General features: G+C 44.7%; 1 protein-coding gene across 1 annotated transcript in view; it reads right to left on the bottom strand.

Moving 5' to 3' along the window:
* Nucleotides 1-21,684, bottom strand: part of ryr1b (ryanodine receptor 1b (skeletal)) — a 67,166-nt gene that overhangs the window by 30,771 nt on the left and 14,711 nt on the right. Inside the window, exons 7-56 of the mRNA XM_079224808.1 lie at nucleotides 21,122-21,234; nucleotides 20,915-21,014; nucleotides 20,637-20,733; nucleotides 20,471-20,545; nucleotides 19,797-19,953; nucleotides 19,491-19,655; nucleotides 18,789-18,910; nucleotides 18,468-18,654; nucleotides 17,281-17,416; nucleotides 17,093-17,188; nucleotides 16,712-16,830; nucleotides 16,351-16,484; nucleotides 16,012-16,253; nucleotides 15,725-15,917; nucleotides 14,962-15,178; nucleotides 14,780-14,884; nucleotides 14,122-14,225; nucleotides 13,945-14,028; nucleotides 13,699-13,858; nucleotides 13,394-13,541; nucleotides 13,106-13,311; nucleotides 12,486-12,660; nucleotides 12,154-12,362; nucleotides 11,724-12,070; nucleotides 11,259-11,394; nucleotides 10,875-11,035; nucleotides 10,119-10,281; nucleotides 9,853-9,939; nucleotides 9,131-9,357; nucleotides 8,484-8,928; nucleotides 7,833-8,396; nucleotides 7,496-7,696; nucleotides 7,086-7,197; nucleotides 6,833-6,979; nucleotides 6,423-6,696; nucleotides 5,447-5,564; nucleotides 5,184-5,316; nucleotides 4,829-4,923; nucleotides 4,584-4,719; nucleotides 4,319-4,502; nucleotides 4,010-4,121; nucleotides 3,777-3,897; nucleotides 3,499-3,674; nucleotides 3,163-3,383; nucleotides 2,836-2,926; nucleotides 2,439-2,579; nucleotides 2,179-2,339; nucleotides 1,900-1,978; nucleotides 1,706-1,795; nucleotides 1,446-1,589 (exon numbers count right to left, since the gene is read on the bottom strand). Of these exons, the coding sequence (XP_079080934.1) occupies nucleotides 1,446-1,589; nucleotides 1,706-1,795; nucleotides 1,900-1,978; nucleotides 2,179-2,339; nucleotides 2,439-2,579; nucleotides 2,836-2,926; nucleotides 3,163-3,383; nucleotides 3,499-3,674; nucleotides 3,777-3,897; nucleotides 4,010-4,121; nucleotides 4,319-4,502; nucleotides 4,584-4,719; nucleotides 4,829-4,923; nucleotides 5,184-5,316; nucleotides 5,447-5,564; nucleotides 6,423-6,696; nucleotides 6,833-6,979; nucleotides 7,086-7,197; nucleotides 7,496-7,696; nucleotides 7,833-8,396; nucleotides 8,484-8,928; nucleotides 9,131-9,357; nucleotides 9,853-9,939; nucleotides 10,119-10,281; nucleotides 10,875-11,035; nucleotides 11,259-11,394; nucleotides 11,724-12,070; nucleotides 12,154-12,362; nucleotides 12,486-12,660; nucleotides 13,106-13,311; nucleotides 13,394-13,541; nucleotides 13,699-13,858; nucleotides 13,945-14,028; nucleotides 14,122-14,225; nucleotides 14,780-14,884; nucleotides 14,962-15,178; nucleotides 15,725-15,917; nucleotides 16,012-16,253; nucleotides 16,351-16,484; nucleotides 16,712-16,830; nucleotides 17,093-17,188; nucleotides 17,281-17,416; nucleotides 18,468-18,654; nucleotides 18,789-18,910; nucleotides 19,491-19,655; nucleotides 19,797-19,953; nucleotides 20,471-20,545; nucleotides 20,637-20,733; nucleotides 20,915-21,014; nucleotides 21,122-21,234 (8,210 nt within the window). The remainder of the gene's footprint in view (nucleotides 1-1,445; nucleotides 1,590-1,705; nucleotides 1,796-1,899; nucleotides 1,979-2,178; nucleotides 2,340-2,438; nucleotides 2,580-2,835; nucleotides 2,927-3,162; nucleotides 3,384-3,498; nucleotides 3,675-3,776; nucleotides 3,898-4,009; nucleotides 4,122-4,318; nucleotides 4,503-4,583; nucleotides 4,720-4,828; nucleotides 4,924-5,183; nucleotides 5,317-5,446; nucleotides 5,565-6,422; nucleotides 6,697-6,832; nucleotides 6,980-7,085; nucleotides 7,198-7,495; nucleotides 7,697-7,832; nucleotides 8,397-8,483; nucleotides 8,929-9,130; nucleotides 9,358-9,852; nucleotides 9,940-10,118; nucleotides 10,282-10,874; nucleotides 11,036-11,258; nucleotides 11,395-11,723; nucleotides 12,071-12,153; nucleotides 12,363-12,485; nucleotides 12,661-13,105; nucleotides 13,312-13,393; nucleotides 13,542-13,698; nucleotides 13,859-13,944; nucleotides 14,029-14,121; nucleotides 14,226-14,779; nucleotides 14,885-14,961; nucleotides 15,179-15,724; nucleotides 15,918-16,011; nucleotides 16,254-16,350; nucleotides 16,485-16,711; nucleotides 16,831-17,092; nucleotides 17,189-17,280; nucleotides 17,417-18,467; nucleotides 18,655-18,788; nucleotides 18,911-19,490; nucleotides 19,656-19,796; nucleotides 19,954-20,470; nucleotides 20,546-20,636; nucleotides 20,734-20,914; nucleotides 21,015-21,121; nucleotides 21,235-21,684) is intronic.

Genomic DNA, 21,684 nt, shown 5'->3' with positions numbered 1-21,684 from the left:
TGGAAGGAGCACAGGCTACACCAGTGGTTCTCAAACTGTGGGGTATTATAGGTGGGGCGAGGTGGGGGAGATGCTGTTTTTTTAATTTAATTTTATATATATATATATATATATATATATATATATATATATATATATATATATATATATATATATATATATATATATTTTATAATCCTTTATTAATCCCACAATGGAGAAATTATTCTCTGCATTTTACCCATCCTTGTAATTAAGGATTAAGGAGCAGTGTGCTGATGTGAAGCACTGGGGCTTCAGTGTCTTGCTCAAGGACACTTCAACATGAAAACTATGGGGACCAGGGATCGAACCGGCTACCTTGTGGTTTCAGGACGACCACTCTCCATGAGCTACATGAGAACTTCACATAGTACAAAAGTACACGGACATAAAACGTTTAGAACCACTGGGCTACACAAACAGATGTGACTCTCCAGAGCCACTTACTACTTATGAATCAAAGCGCAAACAAGAAGTCCAGAGCAGAAATTCATCTCAAAGTCAATTAATTTCCCTTCAGGAACAGCGTATTCTAATACCGGTGTAACAGGCCAAATTAACCCCCGCCCAGAGTATAACTGGGTATACTTTGGCCCGGGCCATACTATACCCCTCCAGGCCAGAGTATACCCCAGAGTGTATATTTGTTGCAATGCATAGTGCACTTAATACACCGATTCATATTCTTGTGCCTCATTTTTGTGCAATACTGTTACTATATTTTGTGCCTTATTTTTATTGATTTTTTACCTTAAGTTTATTGATTTATTTTTTACCTTAAGTTTATTGATTTATTTTTTTACCTTAAGTTTATTGTAATTATGTGTGTTAGGAGGACCCAGCAAAATAAGCTTATCATTGTACAGAGTAACTGTTTTATCTTGAATCTTGAATCTACTGTCAGGTAATCTTGATAGTTAGCTAGCCAGTGAAGGGGTGTGACGTTCGTTATTGCCATTCAGTCAGAACTGTCATCAGGCTATTTTTTTGCGTCATTTTCGTTGTGTTATGTGTCAGGCTGTCCAAAATGCTTAATAACTAAATAAGTTGGCCATGAGTTAGAAAAAGTAGTAATCTTTGATCTTTGTGGAAGTCTAATATTTTTTCAGTTTTTCTGGTTGAAGTAATACAAGTCTATGTTTTAGAGTTTTAAGATTTAAATCAGACAACTTTCTCACTTAACTTACGTGACAAAGCTGAACCCCCAATAGAATGTTGAAAAATAAGTAATTATTGTGTATATCACTCAACACTAAATGATATCATAGGGGTATAATCTGTCCTAAGGGTTATGAATTGGCCTAGGCCATAATACACCCGGGGTATAATCTAGCCTCGGCCCCTTTAGCTCCAGGTATAGTCCGGACTGGGGGTATGCTATGACCTGTTACACCGGGTGTATTTTTCACTCCTCTCTCTTTTACCTGAGCGGTTTGGGAGATCTTGCGTGTGGCTGCGGCCTTCTTCTCCACTTCTCCATCCCCGTCCCTGGCTTTATCCAAGGTCCACTCCCAGGCCAGCATGGCTTTGACGGACTCTTTGATGGGCCAACGATAAATCTCCTTGTCCTGAGAAACAGAGAGAATACGGTGTGTCGTTGACACACGTATTCAAAATGTCAGACGTTGATGGCTCAGGAATACTCATTTATTCCTGTGTTCAGACCTGACAGAAGAAACATTACCTTTTCAGAGAAGGTTTTGTAGGGCCGCAGCATTGGGTGAGACTTTGCGTTCTCATCCAACACCTCTCCGTAGGTCCAGTTGTTCTGAATCTGAAAATGTAATTAACCATTGCGATTACTACAAAGTACAAAACGATTTAAAAAAGAAAAACAGGCACTTTTATATCTGGTGATTTAGATTTTTCGTAACCGACCTTCTCAAAGGCCCATCTGTCATGAGTGTGCTCTGCAAACTTGTTGATGAAGGCATCCAGCCTCTCGGGGATGATGGTGCTGTGAATAAGTTTAACAATGAGGTGTACACTCAAGACTTGGGAAATCACATCAAATTGCTCAAAAAAAGTTTTCTTCAAGGTAACATGCAGTGAGTATTTGATTATACAAATGCTCATTGTGTACGTGAAGTATTCCTACGATAAGTACTGGAACTTGTGTGAAACATTTTTTGTACTGTCTTGTATTTCTCTGCTCACTTGGTGGTTTCCACTGGTTTCGGGTCAAAGTTGCCTTCAGCATCCACAGAGGCCTTCTTCTCCACGTGAGAGTAGGTGGCATCCACATAGTCGGGCGGGATGGCTCCTCCTATAGCACAGAGGCACGGCATGGCGATCTTGAAGAGCTCTGCGTCGTATTTCTGTAGTTCGGATGACAGCGGAGAAGTCACGTTGATAATGACGCGAGCATTAAACCTGTGTGATCACACAGCTTGAACACCAAGAGATTCCGCTCTCACCTTGTGCGCCAGAGATTCAAAGATTCCCCAAAAGAGTTTACGAGACAGATGTAGCTCCTCCTCTGAGGTCACCCCGAAATTAGCCCATCCGTTAGGCAAGCAGTAGTACTTCCAGCAGCGCTCGTAGTGATTGGTCAACAGCTGAAACAATTAAATAACAGATCGAAATAATATATATGTTTAATGCGTGGTATTCCCAAGAAAGCTATTCACTGGTAATTACTGTGTGTAATAACTGAACAAGAAAATGCAATAATCACTGCGATGTAATCAATGTTGGAGATACATTTCCGTGTTTGAATTGGTTGTGTGTTAAACGCAGATTGGGTGTACATATGTTGTATTTCTTTTTGTTTCAATAAAATCTAAGTTATAATAATGGTAAGTTAAGACCAACCTTGAGAGGCATCTTTGCATATTCGTTGAGGATGGGCACATCAAACACCAGCCGTCTCAGCAGATGCTGCAGCATGGAGGGCCGAAGGTACCTGTGAATGTCATCAAAATGCTTCATGAGGAATCCAGCTGTTTAGAAGTGGATGCTGTTTCTTTCATGTACCCCTTCCCATTGGTGCTACGATACTTTACTCGCTACCATACCGAAAATGTTTATTTAGGTGTAGGTTTAGTAGAATTCGGTACCCGACCCCAACTATTACAACCATTTAGATGCCCAATTATCATTCACATGTTTCCAAATAAAGAGACGGGGATTGGTACTGACTTGCAGAGCGACACGAGGCACTCCTCAATGACGTCCCTCTGAGCCTTGGTGAGGGCTCGGCCGCGGGACAGGCGGTAGATGGTGTGGAGCATGGAGTCGATCATGATGGCCCGGTGGTCCGTCCCAGCAAACAACGGGGCACACTTGGTGAGCAGAGGCAGCACAGCCGAACAGAGGTAGCGGTTCAGCGCCAGGGCCATTTCAGTTGTACTGAATGACAACTAGAATCACAGGTGGAGGGAGAAAAAACTATTTGTACACAGTATAATACTTTGGAGACAGGTGGAGTGGTAAGTAACGTGTCTTTGCTGTTTTGTTTTGTCTTTTGCTTGTCACCGTGTCCAGAGAAGCTGCGGCTCTCATGTCAGGCAGGAAGCCGACCTCCAGCACATGAAGCAAGAAGTCCTGGTTGTCGATGCCGTACACTCTGTCGAGGAACAGCACCATGGAGGCCTTGTGATCCGGCACAAAACTGGCGGACATCTTCGGCTCAAGGATCTGCCCATCCGTGGCTTCGGACAGAAGAAATCAAATGCAGGACATCGACAAAAAAACCCCCAAATATTGCACACTTGCATAGCGCGTCCATACATGATTCCGACTTAGTGTCTCACCTTTTCCGTAGGCAGGAATCTGGACGGATAAGCTGATGACTCCCACCAGATCCTCTATGGGAACCAGAGACCTCAGGATGGCCCTGATCCTGAGAGCTTCACCCTTGCCCGCTTGGATCAGCTATCGACATGAACATTTACGACACACTGTGTGAGACCAACTGCCACTCTGAGCCAAAGGGCCTGGAGGCTCAAGAAAAAAAATCAATATCACGAAAAGTTGTTCTACTCACGTGCATCTCGGGAGCGCAGCGACCCAGCAGATCGATGAGGGCCGAGTAGAAGGACATGATTGCATTTCCCAGATGTACACGGTTCTCCTCGTGCTGTTCCTCACCACCGAACCTGTCAATCAAGACAACATGTTAACATAGCTTTATAATAATGCCCATTAAGTCATTTAGTCAAACGGTGCAGCCTGCATCACATCTACAGCCCCAAAATATTTGGTTAATTTAGCTTTTTTCTATCCGACACTAATTAACCGGTGACTGACCGGTTACTTTACTCCGGGGCTTCACTGTGTAATGGTCAACACTTACATGAAGCGTCTGTCTTTCTTGACCGTGGGTCCATCCCTCGCCGGATCCTCTGAGATCTTGATGGCCTCCTCCATGGCAGCCAGCAGACCATTCCCGCCCTCTCCTCTCAGGGCCGGGCCGAAGCACTCGGGCCGCCGGATGAGCAAACGCACCACGACGTTGGCGTTCTCCTCCACGCTCTCCCCTGTGAGAGGGTGTGAATGTTAGTGACGGATACGGTCAACTCAGAACAGTAAATGTAAACAGCACATGGGAGGGTGCTGACCGTTAACAAAGACAGCAAAGCGGAGGAAGTCCAGGTATCGCTCTCCTCCACAGGGGTTCCAGCCGATGTCAGGGTAGCCCTTCGAGAGGAGCATTGGACACATCTGGAGGCCGCAGCCCGCCAGGTACGTCACCACCTGTATCAACACGCATGTGAGGAGACACCAAGAGAGCCTATGAGCTAACAAGGCCACTGAACCCATCCATGCGTTTCCTTCTCGCCATCTTTTTTTAATTTTCTCATACCATTTCCAGGTCCTGCTCTTGTAGAGCCAAGGCCAGCTCATTGTTGTCAATGCAAGAAGCCGCAGCCACATCCAGAGGTGTGGACCCGCGCATGCCTGCAAATGTAAGACAAGTCTGCATTTGTTTGTTCTTTGCCTGAGATACAGGCAGTCATTCATAGTGTCCTATATGTTTTTTGCTGTCAGGGAAAACATTTCAAAGGACCTCTGATTATCGAGAAAGTTTAGAATCTAATCTTTTAACATAGTTTTCAAATATTCAACAAACAAATAAATCTAAATTTCTAAATTAAATCTGAGGGGAAATTATATCATGTACAGCATAGTGTAACAGTGTAATCGTAGCGCATACTGACCCAAGCCGATGCCGCTGTTCTGCAGCAGGTAGCTCAGATGGTCAAACATGGAGCGCTGGTTCTGTCGGCTGATGCGACAGAAGTAGCACAGGAAGCGGCAGCAGTTGGTCACCATTTGGGGGAATCGAATCTCCTGGAGAGAAAGAGTGAAAAGATAGGGTTAATCTACTCTGGGCTGTAATTAATTCAAGTGTCCAACAGATCAATTATTCCGGTTGGACTGAATAAGAAGATAAACTAAGAGTGAAAATCATCACAGTTACCTTGGAGTCTCCTCCTCCTCCTAGCACATTGACCATCACTTCCATGACAGTCTCGTGCATACCAAGAGCTCTCATCAGATTGGGGTGTTGGTAGAACACCTTGTTGTTCATGATGTTCCTAAAAGAATAAAATAAATATAAGTCACTGGTTAAGTTCTGATGACGAATTGGAAAACAATTGCAGATTGAGCAATATTCTTTCTTCTGCTGTCCATAATTCTTCAAAATTGGGTAACTTTGTATATCTCACTCTTGTGCACGCATAAGCAATGAAAAACTATGTCAGGGGGGGACTTAGAAGAGAATGGAATAGTCGATGAGGTTTGCTTAGCTAAAACAATGCTACAGTGTCATTCATTCAATATCTCCACAAAATCTGATTAGAATCTGATCCACTTGTTCTAGATTTGAGTAAACATAATTTTTTGAAGACAAAGAGAAAATGTTCCCATAACATTGATGTAATTTACTATGTCTATCCACTCTCGTGTCATCGTGGGGTTGGTTCAGGAAGCACCTAGCGCCTTGTGTGTGAAAACATGTGTTCATCTGAACGCCTTGTTTGAAAATCAATTTTCCTAAAGATAATGTGGAAAATAGCAGTGGGCAGGTCAGTGTTAAGTATGCTTTGTCATGCTTTGTGAAACTCTGCCCAGAAAGATTGTATCACTGGACACTCCCAAAATATATACCAATGATTTGCTTCCCGATTGCCACATCGTCTCCAACATTTGCCTCCAGCAAAATGTGCTTTCTGCTTTAGTGTAATATAGAAATGAAGAACGCACTTCCACCCAAATTCCCTCCATAGTTTAGAGTTGGTGCATGTCCACTGAAATGTCAACACATCCAAACAGTCCTCATTTGATATTGAGAGGTTACCTTCTCTTTCCCATTTTGCTATAACACATTTGCAGTGTGGGATGTTTTTTTGTTATAAGGCAAATGTCCCTTCTTTATCTCAACACATACTGACCCGATGCTCTGGATCATGAGCCGCTCCTCCTCTGGGCCCATCTGGACGATGAGCAGCGAACGGATCTGTCCCAAGCACTCAAGTAGATCCATGGTGTCCTGGACGGACACGGCGTTGATGGCGTAGGCTTTGGGCAGCGCGCGGATCAGCTCGCCGAGGCCGTCGTACTGCCGGTGGAGCAGGCTGAACATCAAGCGCACCAGCTCAGGATTCTGGATGAACGCCTCCTGGGCCCAGTGGATCATGGTGTGGGAGATCAGTTCCTGAAGGGAGCCTTGGTGGAGGGGACACAAAGAGGTACAGTGTGTCTGTTATGTAATATCATGTGTTATATTGTTATGGATTCATAAAGGCTAAATTTGCTATTTGTTTGGACTGAAGTTTGAATATCATTCGGCTGCTCTTCTTACTGGGCTTTGTTTCCTCCTCGACCTCCGGCTTCTCCTCTTCCACCTTCTTCTTGCGCAAGCTCTTGACCTTATCGACCAGACTGATGAGTCTGCCCCTCAGCGAGGAATCCACCTCCTCCTCCTCCGCCTCCTCCTCGATATGTATACCTGTGAGTGAAATGGGAATTCAGCATTAAGAGCCCAAAACACTTTGGAAAGTCATCCACACCTGCAGAGTAAAATAAACACGCAGGATCTTTAAAGGATTTCTCACCGCAGTGAAGCAGGAGGTCAACGTGGAACTCTGCCAGAGTGTCCCGCACCTCCTCGGGCACTGGACTGTTCTCATCCTCTGGACTGTGCTTGAAGTTGGTCAGCAAGAGAACCTTGAGGAGGAACAGTCAGATAACCCCATCGGCATTGGTTTGTGTCTTCTCGTTTTGAACAAGGCATTTCCTTTCAAACATTCCCAGGGATGTTTTTTGTTTTTCTTGTGTTCTCCATCATACATGTGACAGAATGAACCAATATGATAACATGCCTTAAAAACAAGGCGTCAAACAAGATTTTTGTATGCAAGCCCATCTCCTTAGAAATAAGCTGTCAAAAGTAAAACTCTAGTTGAAAATTCAATTTAAATTCAAACCCCATGGCTCACAATCGGTAATCCTGGTTCATCAGTACCTGGTCATGCGGGGGTGAACGGAACTCGCGGGTCTTGCGTGCGGTCTCAGCAGCCGACATGGTGAAGGCTCTCATTAACAGGTTGTAGCGCACGCGTTGATTCTTCTGAATATCGTTGACAAACTGGTCGGAATAGGCCACGATGCCCTCCACTCTGTGTCGCAGCTCGCAGTCGCAGAAGTACTGCAGCAGTGTGCACATCTGAGAGAGGTAGAGGAGATAGGAGGAAGAGTTTAAGATGTAGAATACGTACACATTTACCAGATATTGTAAGGATATGAATACTGTGCAGATGCATACAGATGAATGGCAGTGTTTGGTTATAAAATATAATGACCTGCAGTTTGACAGACTCTGGTAGCTTCATCTGGAGCAATCCCTCCTCTAGACCCTCTTCTTCATCTTTCACTTCTGCCTCCACTGCCTCGGCCTCCTTCTCTTCCTCTGCCTTCTCTCCATCCACCTTTACTCCTTTGGCCTCTCCCTCCTCCTTCTCCTCAACCTCTCCTTCCTCCTTAGGCTCAGCATCTTCCTCCTTATGCTCTCCTCCCAAATCTTTCAGCTCCTCTTCCTCATCACCGACCCCTTCATCCTCAAGATCGCTCTCAGCTTCCTCCTCCGTATCCTCCCCCTTTTTTGCTTCCTCAGCAGCTCCACCCTCCTCAGCTTTCTCCTCCTCCTCCTCCTCCTCCACCTTTCCACTGAAAACATTTGGATCGATCATCTTGAGTATGTGCTTCGTGTCCTCGTCGTTAAAGATTCCCATCATGAGTAGTGTACTGATCAGCTTCAGGATTGGGACGAAGTGGAACTCCACGCTGCCTCCTACTGGATCCCGCATGGCCTGGCTCCCATCCAGCACAGCCTCTGTTAACATGCTAATCGCCCTGGTCTTCAGCTCCTGAGGGGGAATGATAAAAAAAAATAGGCTAAATGCAACGAAAGTTTCATTACATTTTTTCAACACAACCTGTCTCTTGTATCTAACCTGCAGGGGGAAAACGGGACTCATGGTGTATAAGTCAGGATCCGTGCCGACAAAGTTGATGGAGGAGAAATGCAGCTTGGGCCGCAAGCAGGTGGTTAGGCCGACGCCGGGGAGAGAGTGGGCCTTCTTTGCATCGGGATAGAGGTGGATGCTGAGCGTCTCCGCAGACATGGGGACGATAAACTCCCTGTTGGTGCCCAGGCGTGCCCGCTTGGCAGACTCCAGGTGAATGCTGATGAGCAGGTCGTAGTAGCCACTGCGGAGGGGTCCGGGCAGGTATGTGTTCTCGGTGGAGTAGAAAAGCTGGGACTCATCCACGTGGCTGCACAGGGCGTGGGCCACCCGGTTGTTGCCGAGTGCACACACGGCGCAGTAGAGCATGAGGGTGTGGTGGTGGAACTTCATCAGATCCAGACGCTCCGACAGCTCCAGGATGTCAATACACCTGAGAGACAAAAGACAGACTCAGGGATCAAAACAAAGAGAGCAATTATCAAAATCCTGAACTGCAAGTAAATCCGACAAGTTTATGGTGATAAAATCAGAGGTTACTGCCACATCCATTCAAAAGTGCAGTTTGATTACCTGCTGCTAACCCGCACATTGTTCCCCCCATAACTAGCTCTGATGGGGCTACTGTCTCTGACCTGTTCTCCTCTGGGATGTGAAGAGCCATCATGATGAGAGGCTCAGTGCACTCCACCATCCAGCCCAGCCTCTCACTCACTTTGCCCACCTCCGGTTTGAGGAAGTGATTGGGCATACGACTCCAGATAACCGGGGTCAGCATCTGGACATCCAGCCTGGGAGGGCACTGAGGGACCGGGTTGTTGCGCTCGCTGTGAAACATGGCGGCCGAGATGGGCATGATGTTCTGAGAGGGGGAGAAAGAGCAAGAGGGTTCGGAGGTATAGATGATCATAGACATAAAAAACAACACAATGAGACTTTATAAAGGAAGAAAGGGAGAAAACCTGCCAATTAAACAAACAAATGGGGCTTTATATACAGCAGACGTGCATGGGATGTAGGTTCAACCCATAATTTATGGTGAGCAGAGACTCGTCAGCTGTGTAGTTCCATACTACCGATAAACCTTATTTACCTTGATTCCCTGCGTTTTCATATCTTTCCAGCTACCGTCACGTACGTCTAAAAACTATACGTTTACATTAATGAATTGCATGGTCCATCGTGTTAAACCAAGGTCGAGGGTTGGCTGGCACAAGTTATGATGTCGTTCTGAATGACGTATGAAAGGAAGTAGGCACTACATATTTTTTGAAGAAAGTTGGAGAAGCTGAATCGGAAGAGAGAAAAAAAGGGTGACTTTCGCGTTTCTGTCGTGTGAGCAAAAGTAGTGTTGTACCTTGAGTTTTCCCAGCTCCAGCTGCACCATGTTCTGACTGGAGGGCTGAACGAAGATGGCAGGGAACAGCTTGGTGTTGGGCTCCACCTGAAACAAAACACCTCTGGTTTTACAGCTCCACGTAAAATAACTCATCCAACTTATTTGAAGGGGAGCCTGAAACACACACACACACACACACACACACACACACACGCACACACACACACACACACACACACACACACACACACACACACACACTCTATTGTGTAGCCTTTCCTTACCTGGTAGAAGGTGTTAATCTCTTTTCCGTTGGCTGTAAAGGTCATGAGGCCTGTTGCCAGGTCGACCAAGCAGCCAATCACCATGTCCTCCTGGCTGAAGCGGGTCTGCTGATTGCTGACTAGGTCCCCGCCCCACACCATGTAACAGTTACTGTGCTTCATACTGCAGAGAAATAACATCCGACGTTAAAACTCATCTTGTTTTCTTTTATATGTCAGTTGACACATTATACAGAAAAAATAATAGAGATATAGAGATAGACAATAACAAAACAGCAGCAAGCAGCTAAATGAGGAGCAACACAGTCTGTTTGCACTATTTAAAGGCTGCAAATGAATCAAGTATTTCAACAGTAGATGCAAATAAAAGCTTATAACGTCCCTTTTTGAACCATAAACCCTACTTCTCTCTCTTGAACTCTATTTAGTTTAAAGCTTTTTTTTATTAACAGAAAGACCATTTACTATTCACTTTCTTGTCCACACACATGATGGACTGGAATTACACAGCGAGCCTAAATCACATGACTTACATATAACAAAAGATCTTATATAAATCTTGACACAAATGCGCCAAATAGGGGGCATCCTTTCACCTCTTTATAGAGGTCCATACAGTCCAAACCTTTTAAATCAGCAGTTATAAAACAACGTATTCGGCCAGAGGAGAGCGTGCGGCAGCTCCGGGAGACAAACCTCCAGGAACTGGCACTGCTCTTGTTAATAGAATACCGTTAGAAAGAGGGAAAGACTTACCTGTCGTGTATGTTGCCTCTGTCATCTCCCACAGTAACGGTGACACTGCGCACTTTGGAGAGGTCGAAGGTCGGATCATACTGGTGGTAGTCAGGAGTCACCCAGCCGACCCACACACCGGACGGCTCCTGCCCAGCAAAGATCCTCAACGAGTAGTAATACTGAAAATAGAAAATAAGGAAAGGGGACGGCTGAGTGAGACATTTAGGAGTAGTAATATTAGATTATCTGGAGATACTAAGATGACTTAAAATAGTATGATAACCTAATATACAGTTAACTCCCAATGAGCCGGCCTTATTCAGAGACATTGCACAAAACTGGAGGAACAATTTTAACATGTGCTGTAAATCAGGCAATAGCAGTGGCTAGTGTTCAGCTCACAGTGGTGGTATTCAAGATGAACTCAGGGTCATCTCTGTCATCAGGGACCACATCTTCCACCAAACGGGGCACCATCGGAGGAGCAGGAGGAGGGGCAAGAGGTGTCATGGCAACCTTCTTGGCCTTGGAGAAGAATCTAATGTGCAAAGAGGATAACGTATATTTTGACGATATTTGCTTGATGAACTGATCTGAGACCACATAATGCAACATCAGCAAACTGCATGTATCACAAGCAAAACTAAGGGACAAAATAGGAAAAACTGTACATTGTTGATTTTGTCATTTTGTATCTAGTTTTGAATTAATGGAAAATTGAGCACCTTAATAGAGTCTCAATTAGTGGAGAAGGGATGCTCTTCTCTGGCCCATGTTTTGTTTTAGCCAGAGAAGATGGATATATTATTTACATAATAAGCTGCATCTGAAATGCTCTGCAGGCTTGTTCCTCTCCACTATATGTACCCTTTTTTCTTTCCCTTTTCTGACACCGAGTCTTTCTCATTTTCCAAAGTGAGCTCCTTCGGTACGGACGGCTCCTTCTTGTCATCGTCCTGCTCCTTGCGGCCGGCCGACTTCTTCAGAACCTCAAACTCGGAGTCGGGCTCCACCACTACCACTTCCTCCTCGGGTATAGTGAGGGCACGGGTGAGAGGGGTCGTGCCTGCCGGGAACTTGAAGATCTCGTGGAACTGGACGGGCATGCTAAGTCGGAGGAACATCATATCCGTGTTGGCATTCTGCGAGCCAAAGGTCCTGTGGGTCAGCTTCAGGCAGGGGGCGGTGTCCACAGTCCCGTCCACGCGGGAGACCTGGGAGAGAGCACGTTTAAAGATGAATAAATTATCTGGTTTTAATTATTCATTCAACATAGAAAGAGTCACGGAGTAATTACCTCAACATGGTTGTGATCGGTGGGTAGAGGCACGAACTGGGGCAAACTTTTACTGAACCACATGGTAATGTCTCGCTTCATGTTGATGGCAAAAGGTTCGAATCCTTCCTGCAGGCCACAGATGGCAAAGTAGCGCAGGCTGCTGACGTTCTGCCCGAGATTAATCCTTCCAACCTGAGACAGGCCCAGGGCACACACCGGAATAAAACCTGCGGGGTATAAACACAGGATCGTTATTGGTAAAAGTATTTACTAATTACTGTGAAGTTGTGCTTATATCCTGTACGTTTTATGTAAACTGCTGCTAATGCTGATTACATAATGACTCTTACCTTCCCCAATTTCAATGTCTTTGAACGCCATGTCCGAGCCTGAGTCACTGATCAGCATTTCTCCGTTGAGTGTGAACATGATGTTCATCTCAATCAGGTCAATCATACAGCCGACTACATCGCCAGACAGCCACTGGCGACCGAAGGGATCATTGCCAACATGCCATCTTTGAGCCTGGAAAGGGTTCATAAAAATACTACTTCAAATTTCCATTTAAAAAAGAAATCACTCTCAGGCTACGGCGGACTCAAGTAATCCTTTATGGGTACTGAAACCTGTTTTGGTGTTGCCCAAATGAATGTTGATTTGACTCTTTTCTTGCCATTAAAAAATAAAAATAAAAAGTTATGATATCACTGAATTTTGGTTTATTTTCAAGCCCCACCTACAATTTAAGAGACTGCACACATCAAAGTGTCTTTCAAAATTCTATTTTTAGTTTGACCATATGAGATGTGGATCCTTTCCAGGAAATTCACTATTAACTTCATCACAGTTTTGGAAGGTTTTGGAAATACATTTACACAGCTTATTAACTAGGTTTTTGATTTACCAACTTTAAATATTGCATTATATTACAGGGACACTGATTTAATTTGGGGAAAAGTTGCGGACCGACCTTGTTGCCGTTAAAGACGTAGGCCAGTTCATCTGCTCCCAGTTCAGTGTCAGAGCGGACACTAGGCCGCGCCCAGCCCACTCGCATCTCTCCCGTAGTCACAGCCTCAAACTCAAAGTACCACTTCCCTTGGGTGATAGCGTACGACCTCTCGGCCCTGAAGATCCGCACCTTGTCCCCGCGGGTGTTCTCCAGGCCATGGCCAGCTGTGGGGCAAAGATAACAGATACGATGAAGAAAGATGGAGATGTTTGAGATTCTGGGTTAAATAAACACACATCGACTTACTGCTCTCCTGATCCGGAGGCTCGATGTTGTAGCCGTAGCCGATGAGGGTGCGGACAGCGTTGTTGACGCTGTCTCGGTTGGTTTTCTTAGTTTTCTCGTCCAACAGGTTGTAAGGTACCAGACGAGGGTTTCGCTTATTCATGATGTCCTGAGAAGAGTAACAGAAAACAAAAAATCATTAACACTGGAACGGCTCCAGGGTTTAGCCTAAATTACATTATATAAATGGACATGGTCTTAAGATAAGAGAATTATGAGAACTGAGGTGATGTAAAAATTATTGATTCAAAATGTGAAATTGATACCTGCACAATACTGTAGGTCCATCCTTGTCGTACCCGGTCCCTTGCCCAAACATTATGCCCATTTTCTGCCAGTTTTTCTACAAGCTGGTTCTGGTTTGGTGTCAGTTTGACATGGTTGAGGTCAAGGGGGGCAGGCTTGTATGCATTGCTCATCACATAGCTAGAGGACAGACGAAAGTGCATATTCAGACATACATAAAAGACCATGTGGAATGTTTATGCAACCAGAAATGTCTGTCGTCGTACGTCTTGGGCAGCTTGATCTTCTTGAGATTCTCCTCTGCTTTCTCGTCACCCATACCGACGTGGCAACCCAGCGCCAGGAGAGTCCTGTGGGAAAACAAGGACACGGTCATCAACAACAACACTAAGGGAGGAACTTTATCTCCTGACACATCTCTCTCAGAGAAACCTCAAACTCACTTGAGAGTCTCGCCGGACATCTGCAGGTTGTAGTTCCTCTCTGGTTCAGGGAGACTCTGGAAGTCCACCAGACAAGGATGGAGTTTCTTGTTGTCGTCTCTGAACTGTGGAGGAAGATGACTGTAGATTACTCACTAGACAAAAAAACAACACCTAATTTATAATTAATTCAAGCTTTGATTGCCTCAAACAAAAATCCTTGTGTTACATCTGGTTGATACATCAGTTAAGTCATCAAGGGGTGGATGTAGGTGTGTTTAGTGCTGAAGACACTAATCACTAAAGATTTTTTAAATGATATACATCCAAAGGACTTATAAAACTAAAATGCTTCGCAGCGTCTATGTCAATCAGACCAGGTGTCTAAACTCAGTCGCCGTTTAATCTGAGCTCAACTTTAAATTGAAATTTTACGGTATGCTGGAATTAAAGAAAATAACCCGAAAGTCTTTTTTTAAGTACATAAGTCACATACTGGGCCCCTAAAGATTATAAACAATAACTTACAGTCTGATCATTATTGTAAAATTAATACACACAGCAGCATTTCAAACTATTCAAACACTATTCAAGTGCTCCGAATCATCTGAATCTGAGGTTGTAAAATCAATACTTCTATTCTGTTGCGTCCGTGCTGCAGTGCTGGTTCAGTACTCACGCTCCCGTACGTCCAGCCCTGCTCGATGCGGGTGACAGCCCAGAGTTCGTGAATATTCTCTGCCAGCTTCTCTCGGATACGCTCCAAGTGGGGTGGCAACACAATCTAAACAGCAAAATGAAAGTCAGCAAACGTAAAGAAACCAATACAGCAGATACTCTCATGAGGTTTGGGGCTCCTACCTGAACAGTGTCCACGGGGCAGGGGGTGAACGAGGTGTGGGTGAGGGACAGCGTGGGACCCAGCAGGTTGCGCACCCCTTGATAGTCGTGCTTGTACTCCTTGATGGGTTCAATACGCATCCTATCTCTGGGCAGGAGAGCCTCATAGCACGGGGCATAGCCAGGCGGGGGCATGAATTTGAAGTCGCCATGACGACCTCCAAGGAGGAACCGGGCCCTGAGGCGACAGAAGCGGATCTTTATGTGCTACTTAAATCCTTTATGGCAACAGTGCCTTGATCTTTACAAGACTCATAATGAAGAAATAATTGATTTAATCTCTGTGCCAATTCCTGAGCCTGTCTCCCTCCCTGTCAGCCAATTCACCAATAGTCCCATCTCAGCACTGTGAGGATCCTCACACACACACACACACACACACACACACACACACACACACACACACACACACACACACACACACACACACAACAGTTGTGAAATCTGCTATCTCTCACATTTTTAGGGACAATTTGAGAGGTAATTTAGAGGATTTAAGGACATTAATAGAATTAAAAGTCATGATACATTTTAATATTTTATATCTTCATTTTGTAGCTCTATCCCTACATTAGTAGGGCGTACACCGACAACCTGAGAGACTGTTAAATCTGCCTCTGCACCAGCATAATAAATACATTGCATTAATATTTGTTGCATTGGTTTACTGTTTAAATAAAGACATTAACATGTGAGTGGCAACTTATCTTTATTTTGTACTTACTTGACTCCAGCAGAGAAGCTGATGACAGGGAAAAAGAGTCCGTCCACATTGAAGTTTTCAAACATGCCCTGAACCGGGTGGCCGTTAATACGGAAGGAGATGCTAGGCACGCTCAGGTCCAGGCAGCAGCTGACGACGTCGTCTGCAGCCAGGGCGTGTGCGCTGGGCGAAGCCACCTGGCGGGGTACAGTGCCTGAATGGCAGGGCAGAGGACGAGCGAGTCACAGAACAAGACGTACAGCATCATGGGAAACAGTACAGTAAACACGTATCGGGAATCATCTCACCTGACCATAGATCCAGTCCATCAAAGCCATAGGAGTACAGGTCATCTCCCACACCGTTGCCTCCCCAGCCTTCTCCTCCTCCAGGGTAGGGGCTGTAGCCCTCAGTCATAGCCCAGCCCACACGCAGGTGGCTGGCCTGCGCCGTCACGTAGGGTTCCACGTAGTCTACCATCATCTCAAAGTACCATTTCTTATACTGCGTGGAGCCCTCGCATGTACCCAGGAAGATGTTGGGTCTCAAACTGAGCAAAGAAGAGAAAAGACAGCAGCCATTTGGAGTTAACAAATAAAAAAGACTCCAAAAACTAACAATTTGTCCCTTTACAGCCGTTCAAGTACCTGGTGACATAGTTTACAATGTTGGTCTGCAGCAAGAGGTCACGACACGGCAGCAGGTTTTCAGTGATGAGGTTCTGGTTGGACCTCACAGCGACACCATTACACACACAAAGAGAGCGCAGGACATCCAGGACCTGAAGGCGGAGCCGAGACAGACATGACAATCACCTCCATGTTTAAATGTGGCAGAGCAGAGCGCCCACTGGTTACAATTCTTGCAGGATTTCATAACCAAGAAGCGCTTTTTAAGAGCCAAATACGCTTTCAGGATGCTAAAACCTTCCAACCCCGCCTGCAAAAAAGTGAGCAACCGTGCCAGCAACGTTCCTCCTCACCTTCCTGGCAGCGAGAAGAGACAAACCTTGTGGTTCCTTCCATGCTTGTCAAGGAGAGAGATGATGGATTTGATGTGGTTCTCCTGGATGATGTTCAGAACCTCAGGGCTTTCAATTAGCACACAGTACAGCACCTCAAGAATACCTATGTGTATAGAGAGGAGGGATATGATCAATTGTCACTGCACATTTTAGCAGTGACAATTACATTGCATTGTAACAGTCATCAATTCTGATAGGAATTATATTTGTTTTTAGGCTCTCATAGGCTCACAACAGTCTACAGGTTCAAGCTGCATCGAATAACTACAGTAGGTGCGGCCAACCCTTAAAAGCAAATAGCCACTTCTAAAGATCAACTTGAAGTTGGTAGGTGTATCAGTGAACATAGGAGCCACACTGGATACCTGAGGAGGCCTCCAGGCGGTCCAGCTTGCTCACCAGCCAGTCCAGGTTGTCACAGAACAATGCACAATTAGAGCGGTTCCCCCTGATTAGAGAAGCTATTCAGAGGAAACACAGTGTGAATTAATGTTACTTTATTCAGCACAGATAGCATATAATTTGTACGTTACGTTCATCGGGATTATTCTACCCAGCAGCTCGTAAAGAAGGTTGACAATCTCCTTCCAGGACTCTGCAGCTTCCTCCCCGGCAAATTCAGAGAAGTGGGCAGCAGTGTTGTACACGTTGAGGCGGTCGATGCACTCCAGCACGATGGTGATCATTCCCTTAGAAAGAAAAGCAGAAACACAAGGGGGAGACCAGAAAGGTTATGCACGTATCATTATTATGGTTGTTTTTGTTCTATATGTATTTTTATTTTGCTGGCAGCAGTGTGGCTTTAATGTTGAGATTAGAATTAGGTCTATTTCAGGGTTTGGCATGACCCTGTGATGTTTAAGTGAGAGTAAAACGCTGAGTATTATGTCAAATAGGGTCATCTCTAGATATTATTATTATTATTATATGATATTCAACAATATCATTGTCTATGTATTAACCTTTTTTTTTGTGTGTTTTCTAAGTCATTCTATTCAGGTGAGTCGGATTGCATATTGCGTTAGTGTTCAGAGGCTGCGGATGCAGAGCCCTCTGTAATAACCAAGCAATGTTAGATACTGTACATTAATAAAATCAATCACTCAAAAGGTAAAACATGTACCGTATGTATTCCAACGTCAACATTTCAAACATTTTGCATCTAAACTAACACAGTGGGTTAAATATAGAGCAATCCCAGGAGCCTAAATGGCGTGTTTAATATGCAAAATGTCTGTGCTAGTACAATAAATACATTTGGTTGGCCAAATGCTGCTGAGTTTTACATCGCTGCCGACTTATGCATTTCTGTGGTGATGTTTATATTTTCATCTAGCATCTTATTTGGTTTACGCCTTGAAAGTAACTATATTCTTCCATTCTCCCGTTATATTTCTTTAGTGGTCATCGCAGATAAAGCAATAAAGAGCATGTGTGTCTGTTCTTGTCCTACTTGGGTTAAGACTTGGAATTTGGTCAAAGTTAAGAGTTTCAGGTGGAGGATTTGGGAAGGGTTAGGTTTGGGATAGGTAGGTTACGGTACTTGTGATGGAGGTTATGGTAAACCTTCTGGGATTAAATGTAAATTGGCACAATGTCCTCACAAGTGATAAAGACAACGAGTGTATGTGTGTGTGTGTGTGTGTGTGTGTGTGTGTGTGTGTGTGTGTGTGTGTGTGTGTGTGTGTGTGTGTGTGTGTGTGTGTGTGTGTGAGGCTTTGCAGAGAGCTTGCAGATTACCTCCTCTTGGAAGAGGTTCTGCCGATTGCGGAGGGAGCGAAGTTTGGTCTGCTTCTCCTCGTGCTCCAGTTCCTCCTCGGGAGGGCGAAAGTAGAAGATGAGATCCTGAAGAGAGAGGATGACACCCTCCAGAGGAAGAGACACAGCCCCTGGTGACTTGTTCTTCCTATTCAGAGCGTCCAAACCCCTGGAGGAATACAAACAACCGATGTCTTCATCCCACTTCATAGTTTGCAGGTTTCAGATCAAAATATGGTTACATTACAACACTTTTAGTCCCATAAACAAATGAGAGCATGAGAGCAAAATGCAGACACTTACTTGTTGAACTGCCTGAAGAGGCCCATAGTGCTGAAAATCATTCGAGCTGCCTGAGACTCTTCAGTTTGGGAGCGGGATACGGTGAGGGCATCATCCATGTGGCCCTCCTGGTGCAGAATGACCTGGGGACGTGGATCACATCGTTATTGAAAGGTATCTCCAGGTGACTGCTGATGTGATGTTAGAACCGGCATGGTCCCTGTTACTCAGCGTGAGTCACACACACTTGGCCATTCGCCATTCGTACAGCATATTGAAGCTCGGCAAATAATAAACACTATTTCACTACAGTTTAAGTGATGAAAATAAAGCAAAAAATAGTCGGCCCACAACTCACATAACCCTAAATATTAAAAGTATCTATAATGGCAGCAGGAATTGTGTTAGTGATAATTCTAATAACAGTTGATTAACAAAGGTATGGTAAGCCTCCAAGCCTCCAAACCACCAAGTCTTAATTACTAACACCTGCACAGCTACTCTCTCACCGTACACAACACAGCACAGGACGGTATTTCAGTTCAATCACAAATATCTATTTAATGCAAACTCTTATGCTGTTAAAGTGGGAGCAATAATGTAGTTCACTTCAAACATACATCCTTATTGTTGCAATTCTTCATTTCGTTGATGGTTTTGCTTCGTTTCGCTGATACATTAAGAAAGTTAAAATGTATTTTGATCCCCAGTGAGGATCCTGACCTTTCTCTTCATCATTCCCAAACGAGCCGCTTTGGCATCCAGGGCGGCATATGTGAGCCACAGGCCTGTGGACACATGCTGGACAAAGCACATGGACTCGCCATATTTTATCTCTGGAATGCCCATCCCCTCAACATCGCGCTTCTGAGCCACGTCCACCTTCTCCTGCTCGGGAGAACCGGGGGGAAGAGAGAGGAGAGGGAGAAAATCACAGAGAGGTCAATGAGAGAAGAAATCAAAGCATGGAAACAAATAGACAGAAATCAAAGGCAAGACACAAGAGAAACTCAAAATGTTGATTGTGACCTTTGTAGCACGGAAGCAGAAAGCGGAGAGTTTGGTCTTGGCCTTCTCTGGATCGACCACCAACAGACCCTTATCGTCATCCAGACACAGGTACCGGCCTGTTGTGATGTGACGAATACGGAAAGACTGACCCCACTTCATGTGGCCACCGCTCCAGCTGCAGGAAGAAATTAGGGAAAAAGACAACATATTAAAAAGCCAACAAAGTCTTTCAAATACTGCGATATCATTATTATCATTCTCTGTTTTTTGTTGTTTAATAGTGTAGCTAAACCATGAGGCTACAAGGACACAACATCCATGTAATTAGTGTAACCATGGAAGGAGACTTGTTGCACATCATCCTCTTCTTGGTTTCCTCACATTCCTATTCCTATATCTCATAATAGAGTTACTACAGATATCAGGATATGTCCTTTTACTCTCACATGAAAACTGATAATATCACCTATGTAACATTGCAAAAATATGGCACATCTCATCTCAAAATGATCCATGCATTTGTTACTTCAATGCTAGACTCTTCAGTTGATTCAGAAAATATATTTCTCCCATATTTAGCCTTTAGCTATCAAGCTTATCTCCTGTGGAACCAGCTCTCTTAATAAAATTGACTTATTACTCACCAAATAAATTCTGTCAACAAGTACATCTGGCATGAATCAATGAATCACCTGATTCTAAGAGGCTCCAACCTCCACAGGGAACGAGCCTGACTGCACACAGCACCGCCTTCATAGTGAGCCATCCTGCAGCAGAGACACATCCCATCATATGGCATCAGATTGACAAGATACGTTTGCTGCTTGGGAAAAACATTCCTCGTCCTCTTCCTCTCACCTGCGCTTGTCCTCTCCTTCCTCTGGAGTAGCGATGGCCAGACACTCGTCCATGTGGCCGTGGAACAGCCTGAGAACGTGGCCTCCTGTCAGGAACCCTGGGGGGAGGAATATGCAGCACAGCAAGTATGTGAATGTCTCTTTGTGATATGTTAAGTGTGCACTACGTGAATCACAACAATGAAACATGTAGATCTTCTACATTCATCAATGTGTATGTTTGTGTGTTTATATGAACTGCGTGGGCAGTGTGCAAAGAATTGTTGGCAGGTTTTTTACCCTCAGCGAGTTCGCATCCGGAAGTGATTGGATTCATGTTCCACAGAGTCTGCATGAAGGAGGCATCCACCATCAGATCCCCACTGGCGTAGGACAGGTGCTGAGGACGGAGGAGAAGAAGAGGAGGGGAAAAGATTGGGATTAGCACAGATTAACCATGTCTTAATCTTCCATTGTTTTAAGAGGATGGGGTATAAGGAGTGTTACCAGGTATCTCTCAGAGGAGACGCTGACCAGGATGAGGTCATCACCCACCCTGACCTTTTCACCTTCTGACCTTTGCTTGGAGGCTGGATGGATGGTCCACCAACATGCCTCACCTGCAAGAAGAACAAAGCACAACTGAAGTTCCCCAACGGAGATCGTGACTGATATGTTAAAACTAAAAACTAAAACCCTGCCTGTTAACCTACTTTAACATACTGCTCCACACAAAAGAGAAATGTACTGTAGGCCTGTCCCGATAATTAGGTTACCGACTTATTGTACCATAGATGGACATGACCTCAATCATTTGTGCTGACTTTGCTATTACCCGTTGTGCTTACATGTGTGTGTTTGTTTACATAAGAATGTCACCAACATTTTAGCCAACATGATGCCAGAATAAACAGCAGGATAAACAGAGAGTCCATTGAATGTATTGCTTATGTACTGCAATAGAAGATATGCACTGCTGGCAATAGTCAATAGTTTGATGTGGCCAAGTCGGCGAAATTCAAAAACCATATTATCACAAATAAATATATATAATTTAACAACCCTCCTAT

This window comes from Taurulus bubalis (genome assembly GCF_910589615.1).
Source record: "Taurulus bubalis genome assembly, chromosome: 10".
Classification (NCBI taxonomy): Eukaryota; Metazoa; Chordata; class Actinopteri; order Perciformes; family Cottidae; genus Taurulus; species Taurulus bubalis.
The sequence above is the reverse complement of the archived record's forward strand: the minus strand, read 5'-3'. Positions and strand labels throughout refer to the sequence as shown.